Raw genomic sequence first — 14,635 nt, forward strand, 5'->3', positions numbered from 1 at the left:
GTGATTGAGCACCTGGTGAGGGGTGTGGCCAGCCCTGCCAGCACAGGTGGAAGCAATTTACCTGTGGGACCGGATAGGGCTGAGCTTGGCTCCACCCCCTCCCTGCCCATATTTAAGGGCTGGGAACAGACAGAGCAGCATTCTGCTTGGGAGCTGCCTCCTTGGAAGTACTGGGAGTGAGTTCTGCCCTTTGGAATGGGGTGAGTGACTGCTGCTTTATTGCGGGGCTCTGGTCTTTCCCTTTTGGGGGATCCTGACCACTTTTAAGGGCTGGAAGCTGTGAGGGCAGCATCTCTGCATGGAGGCTCCTTCCTTTGGGATGTGGGCTGTTTGTTTTTGGAATGGGGTCATTGATTTCTTCTTTACTGCTGGATTGTAATTTCACTTTCTGGGGGCTCCTGACCACGTTTAAGGTCTGTCAGCAGAAGGAGCAGCAACTGCACCTGGAGATTGCTTCCTTTAGAGCGTGGGGTGAACCCTTGAAACTGGGTGAGTGATTCTTTATTCCAGGGTTGCAATATCTTGTTGTTGGGGGGATCCTGACCCCACTTAAGGGCTGGCAGCCTTTAAGGTGGTATCTGTCTTTAGAGACCGTCTCCTTGGGAGTGTGGGATGAGCTCTGGTCCTTGAGAAAGGGTGAGTCATTCCTTCTTGTTTTAGGACTGTGACCTTTCCTGTTTTTGGGGCATCCTGACCACATTGAAGTGCTGGCAGATGTAAGGGCAGCATTGATCTCTGGAGACTGTCTCCTGTGGAGCAGGGGTGAGTTTTGGCCTTTGAGAAGGGTGTAAGTGGTTTTTGTTTTTTCTTTATTTCAGGGCTACATTCTCCCCTTTTTTTTTTTTTTTTTTTTTATCCTGACCACTTTTAAGGGATGGAAGCCGTAAGGGCAGCATCTCTACCTGGAGACTGCATCCTTGGCAGTGTGGGCTGAGTGTTCATCTTTGGAATGGGGTAACTTATTCTTCCTTTATTTCAGGGCTGTTATGCACTGCTTCCAACCATGCAAAGTTGTTTAAGGGCGTTCTGTGCACCCTTAGGTGTAATAAATCTTCGTCTTTATAGAAAGCCAAGGATTGTCCTCTTCTGGACTGCTGTACTCAGTATCACCCCAGTGTGATGAAGTGAAGCCCCTGCTCTGCTGAATACTGGGACTGGCCCAGAGAGGCTCTGATGGATGTGGATTATCCTAGCCAGAGTACTTGGTACCATTGGTGGTGATCTCGTCCAACTGCCACACAATGAACAGGAACATCCACAGCCAGATCTGGCTGCCCAGAGGCTGACCCAGCCTCACCTTGGAAGGGACGGGGCATCCATCACATGTCTGGGTAACCTGTTCTGCTGTGTCACCACCCTCACTGTACCAGATTTTCTTTATATCTAGGCTAAATCTTTCCTTGTTCTTCCCTTCAGGTGTTGAAAGGCTGTTACCAGATCACCTTGGAGCCTTCACTTCTGCAGGCTGAACAGCTCCAGCTCTCTCTCTTTATAGGAAAGGCGTTCCATCCCTCAGTTCATATTTGTGGCTGTTCTCTGGATGTTCTCCAACAGCTCCACGTCTGTCCTGTGCTGCGGACATCCACATCCAGACACAGCACCTCCAGGTGAGGCCTCACAGCGCAGAGCAGAAGGGCAGGACCAGCTCCCTTCGCCTGCTGACCACACATCTTTGGATGGAGCCCAGCGTACGGTTGGCTTTCTGGGCCAGGAAGGTACATCGCTGAGTGCCACTACTCAGCCTGTTGAGGTCCCTCTGGATGGCGTTGTCCCTCTAGTGTGTCACTGCACCCCACAGCTTGGTGTCATTAGGGTGCACTCAGCCCCACTGTCAATGTCACTGATGAAGGGGCAATCCCAGGTGTTTGTACAAACTCAGCAAAGAACACCTTGAGAGCAGCCCCACAGAAAAGGACTTGCGGCTCCCGGTGGATGAGCTGGGATCCATGAGTGGACATCAGCCAGCAGAGCGGGCTTGCAGCCTGGAAGGCCAGCTGTGTTCTGGGCTGCGTTAAAAGAGGAGCGGCCAGCAGGGAGAGGGTGGTGATCGTCCCCATCTGCTCGGCTCTTGTGAGGCTTCATCTGCAGTGCTGCATCCAGGCCTGGGGCCCCCAGCACAGGAAGGACGTGGAGCTCATGGAGCGGGTCCAGAGGAGGCACTGAGATGAGCAGATGGTTGGAGCAGCTCTCCTACAAGGAAAGGTTGAGGGAAGTGGGGTTGTTCAGCCTGGAGAAGAGAAGGCTTGGGGGGACCTCATTGCAGCCTCACAGTACTTGAAGGGGGAACAGCAGGAAGGGGAACGGCTGTTTACGAGGGTGGATCGTGATAGGACAAGGGGAAATGATTTTAAACTGAAACGGGAGGTTTAGGTTGGTTATTAGGAGGAAGCTTTTCACACAGAGGGTGGTGACGCACTGGAACGTGTGCTTCAGAGTCACTTCCAGGAGGATCTGCTCCTCGATTTTTTTGCAGCACAGAGGTGAGACTGACACATTGGTGGTTCCCAGGGTCACACTTTATATCTGCAGTAACAGCTGTGCTGTTGCCTTTTTTCTGCTCACCAGGGACTTCACCTGACTGCCTCAACTTCTCAAATACCACTGAGAGTGGCTCTGTGACTGCAGCGGTGAATTCCCTCAGGGCTCTGGGACTCGTCTCATCAGGACCCAAAGACTCCTGGATGTCAGGTTCTCAGGTGGTCCAGATCCTGATCTCCCATCACAGTGTGGGATAGGGAGGGGTCTGTGGGACCGGCATTGCTTCCTCAATCCCCACCTACCAAACCGAAGGTGAGAGCAGTGTATAATGAGCAGTTATCAGAGAAGATGGAAGATGGATATTGTTGGGTACCTGAGCCTTCTCCTTGTCTGTTGTTCCCAGCTGCAGTGCTGCTGGTAAGCAGCATCACGCACAGAGTGCAGCCACATTGATCAGGGAAAGGAGTGCAGGTTTGTGAAAGAGGCACATCTGTAGGGCAGTGCCTTCATTACTGTTTTGTGTCCCACAGGTGGCTGCGGAGTTGCAGCGCTCCCGAGTGCCGTAACGACTGCATGGAGATGCTTGGCTCTTCATGGGAACAGCAAGGAACCGGAATCTGCATTTCCTGGAATGCCCCAGAGCCTCGCTTTGCTGGCTGGTAATTGTCTGCCCAGCAGGTAAGGGCAATGCTCACCCATCAGTGTTTACCCACTCCATAGCACGGCACAACACGGTGCTCCCAAAGCTCTTCATTGCACTTTATGGTGCCCTGGATGCTGCCTGTCCTTTTCTTCCTGTGTTCTCTTTGTCTCTGGCCTTTCACTGCAGTGTTTTCCTTCCCTTTGCCCTTGCTGTTCCCTACTGCGTTGTCTTGCCCTCCTGTTTTTGTGTTCCATGCCACGTTCATTTGGCCGTTGCCCTTGGCTTTCTTTGCTGGATTCACTTCAGCGTTCAGTTTTGGCGTTCTGTACTGCGTTCTCTCGCCCTCCTGTTTTGGTATTTCCTTCCATGTTCTCTTAGCCGTTGCCATTGGCTGGGCATTCTCTTGCCCTCCTGTTTTTGTGTTTCATGCTGGGTTCTCTTGGCCATTGCCCTTGGCTTTCTTTGCCACATTCACTTCGGCATTCAGTTTTGGCGTTCCCTGCTGCGTTCTCCTGCCCTCCTGTTTTGGCGTTTCTTGCCGTGTTCTCTTGGCCATCATCCTGGGCATTTCCTTCCACGTTCTCTTGGCCCTTGCCCTCCTGTTTTTGTGTTCTATGCCACATCTCTTGGCCATTGCCCTTGGCTTTCTGTTGCCACATCCTCTTCAGCATTCAGTTTTGGCGTTCCCGGCAGCATTCTCTTTGGCCTCCTGTTTTGGCATTCCCTGCAGTGTTCTCTTTGACCTCCTAACTTGCTGTTCCAGCCACATTCTGCATTGGCCTTCTTTGCCGCGTTCTTTTTGGCCTCCTATTTTGGCTTTTCCTGCCATGTTTTCTTAGCCCTTGCCTGGGCATTACATGTTGTGTTCCCTTGTCCTTTTGTTTTGGCATTTTGTGCTGCATTCTCTTGGCCTTTGCCCTTGGCCTTTCCTGCTGTGGTCTCTTTGGCTGTATTCTGACCTTTCCTGTTGCGTTCTCCTTGCCCTCACCTTGGCTTTCCATTGGTGCTCTCTTTGCTTTTGCCCTTGTCTTAGCTTGGCTGTTTTCTTCGCTTTTACCTTGGTTTTCCATGAGAGTTCTCCTTCCCTTTGCCTGCCCTGGGAGTTCTGCTTGCCTTCGGCACTCTGGGATTAGCTGGGAGGCAACATTAAAGTTAACCTTGACCTGAACCTGTAGCTGAATGGGAGTCCTAACGATAATTGTGTTAACCTGCAGTGTATCTGTAAACCAAACCCTTAACGCAGTGTTGAAAATGTCTCTTAACCTGAATGCTGCTGTAAAAATAATGCCTCATGTTTTTTGTCAAATAACCTTAATTGTGATTGTAGTGCAGAATACTGATGTTAGACCAACTGTAACTTCAACCCTATGAATAACATTAATTATATCCCTAATGTTAATTATAATTATAATTAATTACAACCCTTGTGTCATCATTACAGCAATGTGCTCAGGGTGCAGCCCCACACATGTGGGGCAGCGCCTTCATTACTGCGTTGTGTCCCACAGGTGGCAGCAGATCTGTGGTGCTCCTGAGCACTTTAAGGACAGCACGGAGATGCGCGGCTCTTCACGGCAGCAGCAGAAACTGGAATCTGCATTTCCTGGAACGCCCTGGAACCTCGCTTTGCTGGCTGGTAATTGTCTGCCCAGCAGGTAAGGGCAATGCTCACCCACCAGTGTTTACTCATTACTTACTGAGACACAAGGTAGGGTTCCCAGAGCTCATTTCTGCACTTCATGGTGTCCTGAATGCTGCCTGTCCTTTTCTTTCCGTGTTCTCCTTGCCTCCAGCCTTTCCCTGCTGTGTTCTCCTTGCCCTTGGCTTTTCCTGCTGCGTTCTCTTGCCCTCCTGTTTTGGCGTTCCCTGTGGCATTCTCTTGGCCATTTGCCCTTGGCCACCTTTGCTGTGTTCTCTTTGGCCTTTGGTTCTGGCCATCTGTGCCACATTCCCTTGGCCTTTGTCCTTGGCCTTCTTTGCCACGTTCCCTTTGCCTCCCGTTCTGGCGTTCCCTGCAACATTATTTTGGCCTTCAGTTTTGGCGCCCCTGGCTGCGTTCTCTTTGGCCATTGCCCTCGGCCATCTTTGCCACATTCCCTTTGGCCTCCTGTTCTGGCGTTCCCTGCGGCATTCTCTTTGGCCTTTGGTTTTGGCGTCCCCTTCCACGTTTTCTTTGGCCATTGCCCTTGGCCTTCTGTGTTGGCCTTCCATGCAGCGTTTTCATGGACCTTGCCCTCCATTTTGGCCTTCCCTGATTTGTTTTCTTTTGTCTCTGTTTTGGCGTTCTCTGCAGCCTTCTCCTCAGGCCTGGCCTGTGACGAGGCTTTCTTTTCAGTGCCTTCCCTGCCTTTGCCTTCCCTTCGCCTTTTACGTTGCCTTCCCTTGGGTGTCGTCCATGCCTTTGCCCTCCGTTTTGGCGTTCCCTCAGCTGTTCTCCTTGCCTTTTGCTCTTACCTTTGCCTTGGCCTTCCCTATCGCTCACTCTGAGCACGATCCTAATAACCCTAACCTCAATACTTTCTCCCCAACCCTAAGCTCTGAACCCCAAATGTAGTGTGAATTGCAGCCATGACTGTATAGATACCTGTGCAAATTAACCCTGCACCTTCCATAGTGCTTTCAATTGGGCACTGAACCCATCTGTAACCTTCTGTGTAATACCAACAAAAACCCCACAGCTTCCCTGTTAAATACTCCTAACCTTACTCTGAAGCCATTTCTTGGAGCCGTGTTTGGCTTCCATGTTTTGTGGGTGGGCTGACTGAGCATCGTTTCTGTCTCAGCGTTCCTCCTTCTAAAGCGTGTCTCTGTATTACAGGTGAAGATGCCTTTGATGCTTCCAGTTGATGGCTTCTCCCCTGCAATGCCATCATCTTTCCAGTCCTCCCACACTCACCGCCAGCTCGGTTCAGTCCAGCTTTTACCTGAATCCCTGCTCTGTTCCCTTTCCTGAGTGCTGTAAGGACAGCACGGAGATGCACGGCTCTTCATGGCAGCAGCAAGGAACTGGAATCTGCATTTCCTGGAACACCCCAGAACCCCACTTTGCTGCCTGGTAATTGTCTGCCCAGCAGGTAAGGGCAATGCTCACCCACCAATGTTTACTCATTACTTACTGAGGCACAAGGTAGGGTTCCCAGAGCTCATTTCTGCACTTCATGGTGTCCTGAATGCTGCCTGTCCTTTTCTTTCCGTGTTCTCCTCACCTCCAGCCTTTCCCTGCTGTGTTCTCCTTGCCCTCGCTGTTCCCTACTGCGTTCTCTTGCCCTCCTGTTTTGGCGTTCCCTGTGGCATTCTCTTGGCCATTTGCCCTTGGCCACCTTTGCTGCGTTCTCTTTGGCCTTCGGTTCTGGCCATCTGTGCCACATTCCCTTGGCCTTTGTCCTTGGCTTTCTTTGCCATGTTCCCTTTGCCTTCTGTTCTGGCATTCCCTACAACATTCTCTCTGGCCTTCAGTTTTGGCGCTCCTGGCTGCGTTCTCTTTGGCCATTGCCCTCGGCCATCTTTGCCACATTCCCTTTGGCCTCCTGTTCTGGCGTTCTCTTTGGCTTCGGTTTTGGCATCCCCTTCCACGTTCTCTTTGGCCATTGCTCCCGGCCTTCTTTGCCACTTTCCCTTTGGCCTCTTGTTTTGGCATCTCCTACAGCATTCTCTTTGCCTTTGGTTTTGGCCTTTAGTGCCGCATTCTCTTTGGCCATTGCCCTTGACCTTCTGCATCGGCCTTCCCTGCAGCGTTCTCACGGACCTCGCTCTCCATTTTGGCCTTCTGCGTTGATCTCTTTGGTCTCTGTTCTGGCGTTCTCTGCGGCCTTCTCCTTGGGCCTGACCTCTGATGTGACTTTTGGCATTCTCCAAGCCTTTCCCATCCCTTTGCCTTTGCCCTGTTTTGGCGTTCCCTCGGCTGTTCTCCTTGCCTTTTGCTCCTGCCTTTGCCTTGGCCTTCCCTAACGGTCACTCTAACCCTAATCCTGATGTACCTAACCCTAACACCTTTCCTGTTAAATACTCCTAACCTTACTCTGAAGCCATTTCTTGGAGCGGTGTTTGGCTTCCATGTTTTGTGGGGGTGGGCTGACGGTGAGCACAGTTTGGGTCTCAGCGTTCCTCCTTCTAAAGCATGTCTCTGTATTACAGGTGAAGATGCCTTTGATGCTTCCAGTCGATGACTTCCCCCCTGCGATGCCATTGGCTTTCCTGGCCTCCCACAGTCACCGCCAGCTCAGTTCAGTTGAGCCGTTACCCGAATCCCCACTCCGTTCCCTTTCCATGATCTTCCTGTCACTCTGCCACAAGCCCCCACCAAGGTCCTCGCAGGCAACGTGTGGGATGCAGCATTCGGTCTCATTACAGTTCATCCCATCAGCTTCAGCCCAGCGATCCAACCCACCCGCACCCTTCCTGAGGGCCCTTCTGCTCCCAGGCCAATCAACGCTTCCTTCTGATGCCATCTGCGTTCCTTCCTGCCCACTTTCAGACTCGTGCCCCTTTGTGGCCATTTTGAGAATTGCGCTGATTTCAGCGTCTGCATTCAATTGACTTCAACCAAATTGGATTTAGCTTTACATTCAATTAATGTAAACTGAATTGGCTTTAGTTTTACATTCACTTAATGTAAACCAAATTGGCTTTAGCTTTACATTCAATTAAATGTAAACCAAATTTGCTTTAGTTTTACATCCAATTAATGTAAACCAAATTGGCTTTAGCATTGCCTTGCTTACGGGGTTGGGTTAGCTTTGCTTTGTTTGTTCTAGCGCAGGGCTAACCCAACCCCGTAACCAAGGGCCGGCGGAGGCGATTTTGTTCCTCCCGGCCAGTCTGAGACTCGCGCCCCCTTGTGGCCGTTTGATGATCTGTGCTGATTTCAGCGTCTGCATTCAATTGATCTCAACCAAATTGGCTTTGGCCTTGCAGTCATTTTGCATCAACCAAATTGGCTTTGGCTTTGCATTTAACTTATTTCAACCAAATTGGCTTTAGTTTTACATTCACTTGACTTCAATCAAATTGGCTTTAGCTTTACATTCAATTATTGTAAACCAAATTGGCTTTAGCTTTACATTCAATTAAATGTAAACCAAATTTGCTTTAGTTTTACATCCAATTAATGTAATCCAAATTGGCTTTAGCATTGCCTTGCTTACGGGGTTGGGTTAGCTTTGCTTTGTTTGTTCTAGCGCAGGGCTAACCCAACCCCGTAACCAAGGGCCGGCGGAGGCGATTTTGTTCCTTCCCGGCCAGTCTGAGACTCGTGCCCCCTTGTGGCCATTTGAAGAGTTGCGCTGATTTCAGCGTCTGCATTCAATTGATCTTAACCAAATTGGCTTTGGCTTTGCATTCAACTTATTTCAACCAAATTGGCTTTAGTTTTACATTCACTTGACTTCAATCAAATTGGCTTTAGTTTTACATCCAATTAAATGTAAACCAAATTAGCTTTAAGTTTGCCTTGCTTACGGGGTTGGGTTAGCTTTGCTTTGTTTGTTCTAGCGCAGGGCTAACCCAACCCCGTAACCAAGGGCCGGCGGAGGCGATTTTGTTCCTCCTGGCCAGTCTGAGACTCGCGCCCCCTTGTGGCCGTTTGATGATCTGTGCTGATTTCAGCGTCTGCATTCAATTGATCTCAACCAAATTGGCTTTGGCCTTGCAGTCATTTTGCATCAACCAAATTGGCTTTGGCTTTGCATTTAACTTATTTCAACCAAATTGGCTTTAGTTTTACATTCACTTGACTTCAATCAAATTGGCTTTAGCTTTACATTCAATTATTGTAAACCAAATTGGCTTTAGTTTTACATCCAATTAAATGTAAACCAAATTGGCTTTAGTTTTACATTCGATTAATGTAAACCAAATTGGCTTTAAGTTTGCCTTGCTTACGGGGTTGGGTTAGCTTTGCTTTGTTTGTTCCTAGGCAGGGCTAACCCAACCCCGTAACCAAGGGCCGGCAGAGGCGATTTTGTTCCTCCCGGCCAGTCTGAGACTCGTGCCCCCTTGTGGCCATTTGAAGAGTTGCGCTGATTTCAGCGTCTGCATTCAATTAATCTCAACCAAATTGGCTTTGGCCTTGCAGTCATTTTGCATCAACCAAATTGGCTTTGGCTTTGCATTCAACTTATTTCAACCAAATTGGCTTTAGTTTTACATTCAATTGACTTCAATCAAATTGGCTTTAGTTTTACACTCAATTATTGTAAACCAAATTGGCTTTAGCATTGCCTTGCTTACGGGGTTGGGTTAGCTTTGCTTTGTTTGTTCTAGCGCAGGGCTAACCCAACCCCGTAACCAAGGGCCGGTGGAGGCGATTTTGTTCCTCCCGGCCAGTCTGAGACTTGCGCCCCTTTGTGGCCATTCTGAGAATTGCAATGTCTTTGGATGGGCTGAGATCTGCACTGCTTTTGAGGTGGGTTGCAGTACACAACATTCTCACAAATGCGGTGTCACTAGTGGGGTATGGAGGCTTTGTACTCTTTCTCTGGTTGGTCTGACGTCTATGCGAACCATGTGTTACAGCTGTACTGCATATGTGTGTGCTGCGCCTGTAAATTGCGTTGTGCCGTGTACACAATATGTGTTATGTTGCGCCTGTGAACCGTGCTATGCCATGTACAGAATGTGTGGAGGCCATGCCTATAAACTAAGTCTTGGAATCAGAGACCCATATTCATTACATGTTCTGCTTCTCAATGTGTAGTTGCTGGTATAGTGTGTATGTATATGATTGTATGAGTCATGCCTTGTGGAAAAAGTGCTGTAATAAACAAATAGTTAAACAATGCACGTATGTTGAGTGTCTTGCTTTGTCACAACAAGGACTTCAAGGACAATGGAAGGTAGGTGAGAAAGGTAGGTGCGGAGGGTGGTAGACTTAGACTTGGGGTTAGACTTAGACTTTTAGACTTGGGGTTAGACTTAGACTTTTGGGGTTAGACTTAGACTTAGACTTTTGGGGTTAGACTTAGACTTTTGGGGTTAGACTTAGACTTAGACTTTTGGGGTTAGACTTAGACTTTTGGGGTTAGACTTAGACTTAGACTTTTGGGGTTAGACTTAGACTTTTCGGGTTGGGGTTAGGGTTAGACTTTTGGGGTTAGACTTAGACTTTTGGGGTTAGACTTAGACTTAGACTTTTGGGGTTAGGGTTAGACTTTTGGGGTTAGACTTAGACTTTTGGGGTTAGACTTAGACTTTTGGGGTTAGACTTAGACTTAGACTTTTGGGGTTAGACTTAGACTTTTGGGGTTAGACTTAGACTTTTGGGGTTAGACTTAGACTTTTGGGGTTAGACTTAGACTTTTGGGGTTAGACTTTGGGGTTAGACTTAGACTTTTGGGGTTAGACTTAGACTTTGGGGTTAGACTTTGGGGTTAGACTTAGACTTTTGGGGTTAGACTTAGACTTTTGGGGTTAGACTTAGACTTTTGGGGTTAGACTTTGGGGTTAGACTTAGACTTTTGGGGTTAGACTTAGACTTTGGGGTTAGACTTTGGGGTTAGACTTAGACTTTTGGGGTTAGACTTAGACTTTTGGGGTTAGACTTAGACTTTTGGGGTTAGACTTTGGGGTTAGACTTAGACTTTTGGGGTTAGACTTAGACTTTTGGGGTTAGACTTTGGGGTTAGACTTAGACTTTTGGGGTTAGACTTAGACTTTTGGGGTTAGACTTAGACTTTTGGGGTTAGACTTTGGGGTTAGACTTAGACTTTTGGGGTTAGACTTAGACTTTTGGGGTTAGACTTTTGGGGTTAGACTTAGACTTTTGGGGTTAGACTTAGACTTTTGGGGTTAGACTTAGACTTTTGGGGTTAGACTTAGACTTTTGGGGTTAGACTTTTGGGGTTAGACTTAGACTTTTAGACTTTTAGACAGTTTTATAGGGTTACAGTTTTATAGGGTTACAGTTTTATAGGGTTACAGTTTTATAGGGTTACAGTTTTATAGGGTTACGGTTTTATAGGGTTACGGTTTTATAGGGTTACGGTTTTATAGGGTTACGGTTTTATAGGGTTACGGTTTTATAGGGTTACGGTTTTATAGGGTTACGGTTTGTTAGGGTTACGGTTTGTTAGGGTTACGGTTTTATAGGGTTACGGTTTGTTAGGGTTACGGTTTGTTAGGGTTACGGTTTGTTAGGGTTACGGTTTGTTAGGGTTACGGTTTGTTAGGGTTACGGTTTGTTAGGGTTACGGTTTGTTAGGGTTACGGTTTGTTAGGGTTACGGTTTGTTAGGGTTACGGTTTGTTAGGGTTACGGTTTGTTAGGGTTACGGTTTGTTAGGGTTACGGTTTGTTAGGGTTACGGTTTGTTAGGGTTACGGTTTGTTAGGGTTACGGTTTGTTAGGGTTACGGTTTGTTAGGGTTACGGTTTGTTAGGGTTACGGTTTGTTAGGGTTACGGTTTGTTAGGGTTACGGTTTGTTAGGGTTAGGGTTAGGGTTAGGGTTAGGGTTAGGGTTAGGGTTAGGGTTAGGGTTAGGGTTAGGGTTAGGGTTAGGGTTAGGGTTAGGGTTAGGGTTAGGGTTAGGGTTAGGGTTAGGGTTAGGGTTAGGGTTAGGGTTAGGGTTAGGGTTAGGGTTAGGGTTAGGGTTAGGGTTAGGGTTAGGGTTAGGGTTAGGGTTAGGGTTAGGGTTAGGGTTAGGGTTAGGGTTAGGGTTAGGGTTAGGGTTAGGGTTAGGGTTAGGGTTAGGGTTAGGGTTAGGGTTAGGGTTAGGGTTAGGGTTAGGGTTAGGGTTAGGGTTAGGGTTAGGGTTAGGGTTAGGGTTAGGGTTAGGGTTAGGGTTAGGGTTAGGGTTAGGGTTAGGGTTAGGGTTAGGGTTAGGGTTAGGGTTAGGGTTAGGGTTAGGGTTAGGGTTAGGGTTAGGGTTAGGGTTAGGGTTAGGGTTAGGGTTAGGGTTAGGGTTAGGGTTAGGGTTAGGGTTAGGGTTAGGGTTAGGGTTAGGGTTAGGGTTAGGGTTAGGGTTAGGGTTAGGGTTAGGGTTAGGGTTAGGGTTAGGGTTAGGGTTAGGGTTAGGGTTAGGGTTAGGGTTAGGGTTAGGGTTAGGGTTAGGGTTAGGGTTAGGGTTAGGGTTAGGGTTAGGGTTAGGGTTAGGGTTAGGGTTAGGGTTAGGGTTAGGGTTAGGGTTAGGGTTAGGGTTAGGGTTAGGGTTAGGGTTAGGGTTAGGGTTAGGGTTAGGGTTAGGGTTAGGGTTAGGGTTAGGGTTAGGGTTAGGGTTAGGGTTAGGGTTAGGGTTAGGGTTAGGGTTAGGGTTAGGGTTAGGGTTAGGGTTAGGGTTAGGGTTAGGGTTAGGGTTAGGGTTAGGGTTAGGGTTAGGGTTAGGGTTAGGGTTAGGGTTAGGGTTAGGGTTAGGGTTAGGGTTAGGGTTAGGGTTAGGGTTAGGGTTAGGGTTAGGGTTAGGGTTAGGGTTAGGGTTAGGGTTAGGGTTAGGGTTAGGGTTAGGGTTAGGGTTAGGGTTAGGGTTAGGGTTAGGGTTAGGGTTAGGGTTAGGGTTAGGGTTAGGGTTAGGGTTAGGGTTAGGGTTAGGGTTAGGGTTAGGGTTAGGGTTAGGGTTAGGGTTAGGGTTAGGGTTAGGGTTAGGGTTAGGGTTAGGGTTAGGGTTAGGGTTAGGGTTAGGGTTAGGGTTAGGGTTAGGGTTAGGGTTAGGGTTAGGGTTAGGGTTAGGGTTAGGGTTAGGGTTAGGGTTAGGGTTAGGGTTAGGGTTAGGGTTAGGGTTAGGGTTAGGGTTAGGGTTAGGGTTAGGGTTAGGGTTAGGGTTAGGGTTAGGGTTAGGGTTAGGGTTAGGGTTAGGGTTAGGGTTAGGGTTAGGGTTAGGGTTAGGGTTAGGGTTAGGGTTAGGGTTAGGGTTAGGGTTAGGGTTAGGGTTAGGGTTAGGGTTAGGGTTAGGGTTAGGGTTAGGGTTAGGGTTAGGGTTAGGGTTAGGGTTAGGGTTAGGGTTAGGGTTAGGGTTAGGGTTAGGGTTAGGGTTAGGGTTAGGGTTAGGGTTAGGGTTAGGGTTAGGGTTAGGGTTAGGGTTAGGGTTAGGGTTAGGGTTAGGGTTAGGGTTAGGGTTAGGGTTAGGGTTAGGGTTAGGGTTAGGGTTAGGGTTAGGGTTAGGGTTAGGGTTAGGGTTAGGGTTAGGGTTAGGGTTAGGGTTAGGGTTAGGGTTAGGGTTAGGGTTAGGGTTAGGGTTAGGGTTAGGGTTAGGGTTAGGGTTAGGGTTAGGGTTAGGGTTAGGGTTAGGGTTAGGGTTAGGGTTAGGGTTAGGGTTAGGGTTAGGGTTAGGGTTAGGGTTAGGGTTAGGGTTAGGGTTAGGGTTAGGGTTAGGGTTAGGGTTAGGGTTAGGGTTAGGGTTAGGGTTAGGGTTAGGGTTAGGGTTAGGGTTAGGGTTAGGGTTAGGGTTAGGGTTAGGGTTAGGGTTAGGGTTAGGGTTAGGGTTAGGGTTAGGGTTAGGGTTAGGGTTAGGGTTAGGGTTAGGGTTAGGGTTAGGGTTAGGGTTAGGGTTAGGGTTAGGGTTAGGGTTAGGGTTAGGGTTAGGGTTAGGGTTAGGGTTAGGGTTAGGGTTAGGGTTAGGGTTAGGGTTAGGGTTAGGGTTAGGGTTAGGGTTAGGGTTAGGGTTAGGGTTAGGGTTAGGGTTAGGGTTAGGGTTAGGGTTAGGGTTAGGGTTAGGGTTAGGGTTAGGGTTAGGGTTAGGGTTAGGGTTAGGGTTAGGGTTAGGGTTAGGGTTAGGGTTAGGGTTAGGGTATAGGGTTAGGGTTAGGGTTAGGGTTAGGGTTAGGGTTAGGGTTAGGGTTAGGGTTAGGGTTAGGGTTAGGGTTAGGGTTAGGGTTAGGGTTAGGGTTAGGGTTAGGGTTAGGGTTAGGGTTAGGGTTAGGGTTAGGGTTAGGGTTAGGGTTAGGGTTAGGGTTAGGGTTAGGGTTAGGGTTAGGGTTAGGGTTAGGGTTAGGGTTAGGGTTAGGGTTAGGGTTAGGGTTAGGGTTAGGGTTAGGGTTAGGGTTAGGGTTAGGGTTAGGGTTAGGGTTAGGGTTAGGGTTAGGGTTAGGGTTAGGGTTAGGGTTAGGGTTAGGGTTAGGGTTAGGGTTAGGGTTAGGGTTAGGGTTAGGGTTAGGGTTAGGGTTAGGGTTAGGGTTAGGGTTAGGGTTAGGGTTAGGGTTAGGGTTAGGGTTAGGGTTAGGGTTAGGGTTAGGGTTAGGGTTAGGGTTAGGGTTAGGGTTAGGGTTAGGGTTAGGGTTAGGGTTAGGGTTAGGGTTAGGGTTAGGGTTAGGGTTAGGGTTAGGGTTAGGGTTAGGGTTAGGGTTAGGGTTAGGGTTAGGGTTAGGGTTAGGGTTAGGGTTAGGGTTAGGGTTAGGGTTAGGGTTAGGGTTAGGGTTAGGGTTAGGGTTAGGGTTAGGGTTAGGGTTAGGGTTAGGGTTAGGGTTAGGGTTAGGGTTAGGGTTAGGGTTAGGGTTAGGGTTAGGGTTAGGGTTAGGGTTAGGGTTAGGGTTAGGGTTAGGGTTAGGGTTAGGGTTAGGGTTAGGGTTAGGGTTAGGGTTAGGGTTAGGG

At 48.7% G+C, this 14,635-nt stretch overlaps 1 protein-coding gene across 3 annotated transcripts; it reads left to right on the forward strand.

The window, feature by feature from the left end:
* Positions 1 to 4: 4 nt before the first annotated feature.
* LOC125702725 (uncharacterized) lies at positions 5 to 9,863 on the forward strand. 3 transcript variants are annotated; one of them, XR_007380676.1, is made up of 9 exons: positions 10 to 200; positions 414 to 489; positions 661 to 762; positions 980 to 1,331; positions 2,566 to 2,696; positions 3,009 to 3,156; positions 4,630 to 4,776; positions 5,940 to 6,195; positions 7,256 to 9,863. XR_007380676.1 is itself a non-coding variant. In XM_048966361.1 (8 exons), the coding sequence occupies exons 4-8, from the start codon at positions 1,178 to 1,180 to the stop codon at positions 7,257 to 7,259; spliced, it is 576 nt and encodes a 191-aa protein (XP_048822318.1). In that variant the 5' UTR covers positions 5 to 200; positions 414 to 489; positions 661 to 762; positions 980 to 1,177; the 3' UTR covers positions 7,260 to 9,863. The 3 variants fall into 3 exon arrangements, 1 of the variants encoding a protein (XP_048822318.1); XM_048966361.1 differs by lacking the exon at positions 5,940 to 6,195 and having other exon boundaries at positions 5 to 200; positions 2,566 to 2,688; XR_007380677.1 differs by lacking the exons at positions 2,566 to 2,696; positions 3,009 to 3,156; positions 4,630 to 4,776; positions 5,940 to 6,195; positions 7,256 to 9,863 and adding an exon at positions 1,417 to 2,548 and having other exon boundaries at positions 17 to 200.
* Positions 9,864 to 14,635: the final 4,772 nt, after the last annotated feature.

Source organism: Lagopus muta, chromosome 19 (genome assembly GCF_023343835.1).
Source record: "Lagopus muta isolate bLagMut1 chromosome 19, bLagMut1 primary, whole genome shotgun sequence".
Taxonomy (NCBI): domain Eukaryota; kingdom Metazoa; phylum Chordata; class Aves; order Galliformes; family Phasianidae; genus Lagopus; species Lagopus muta.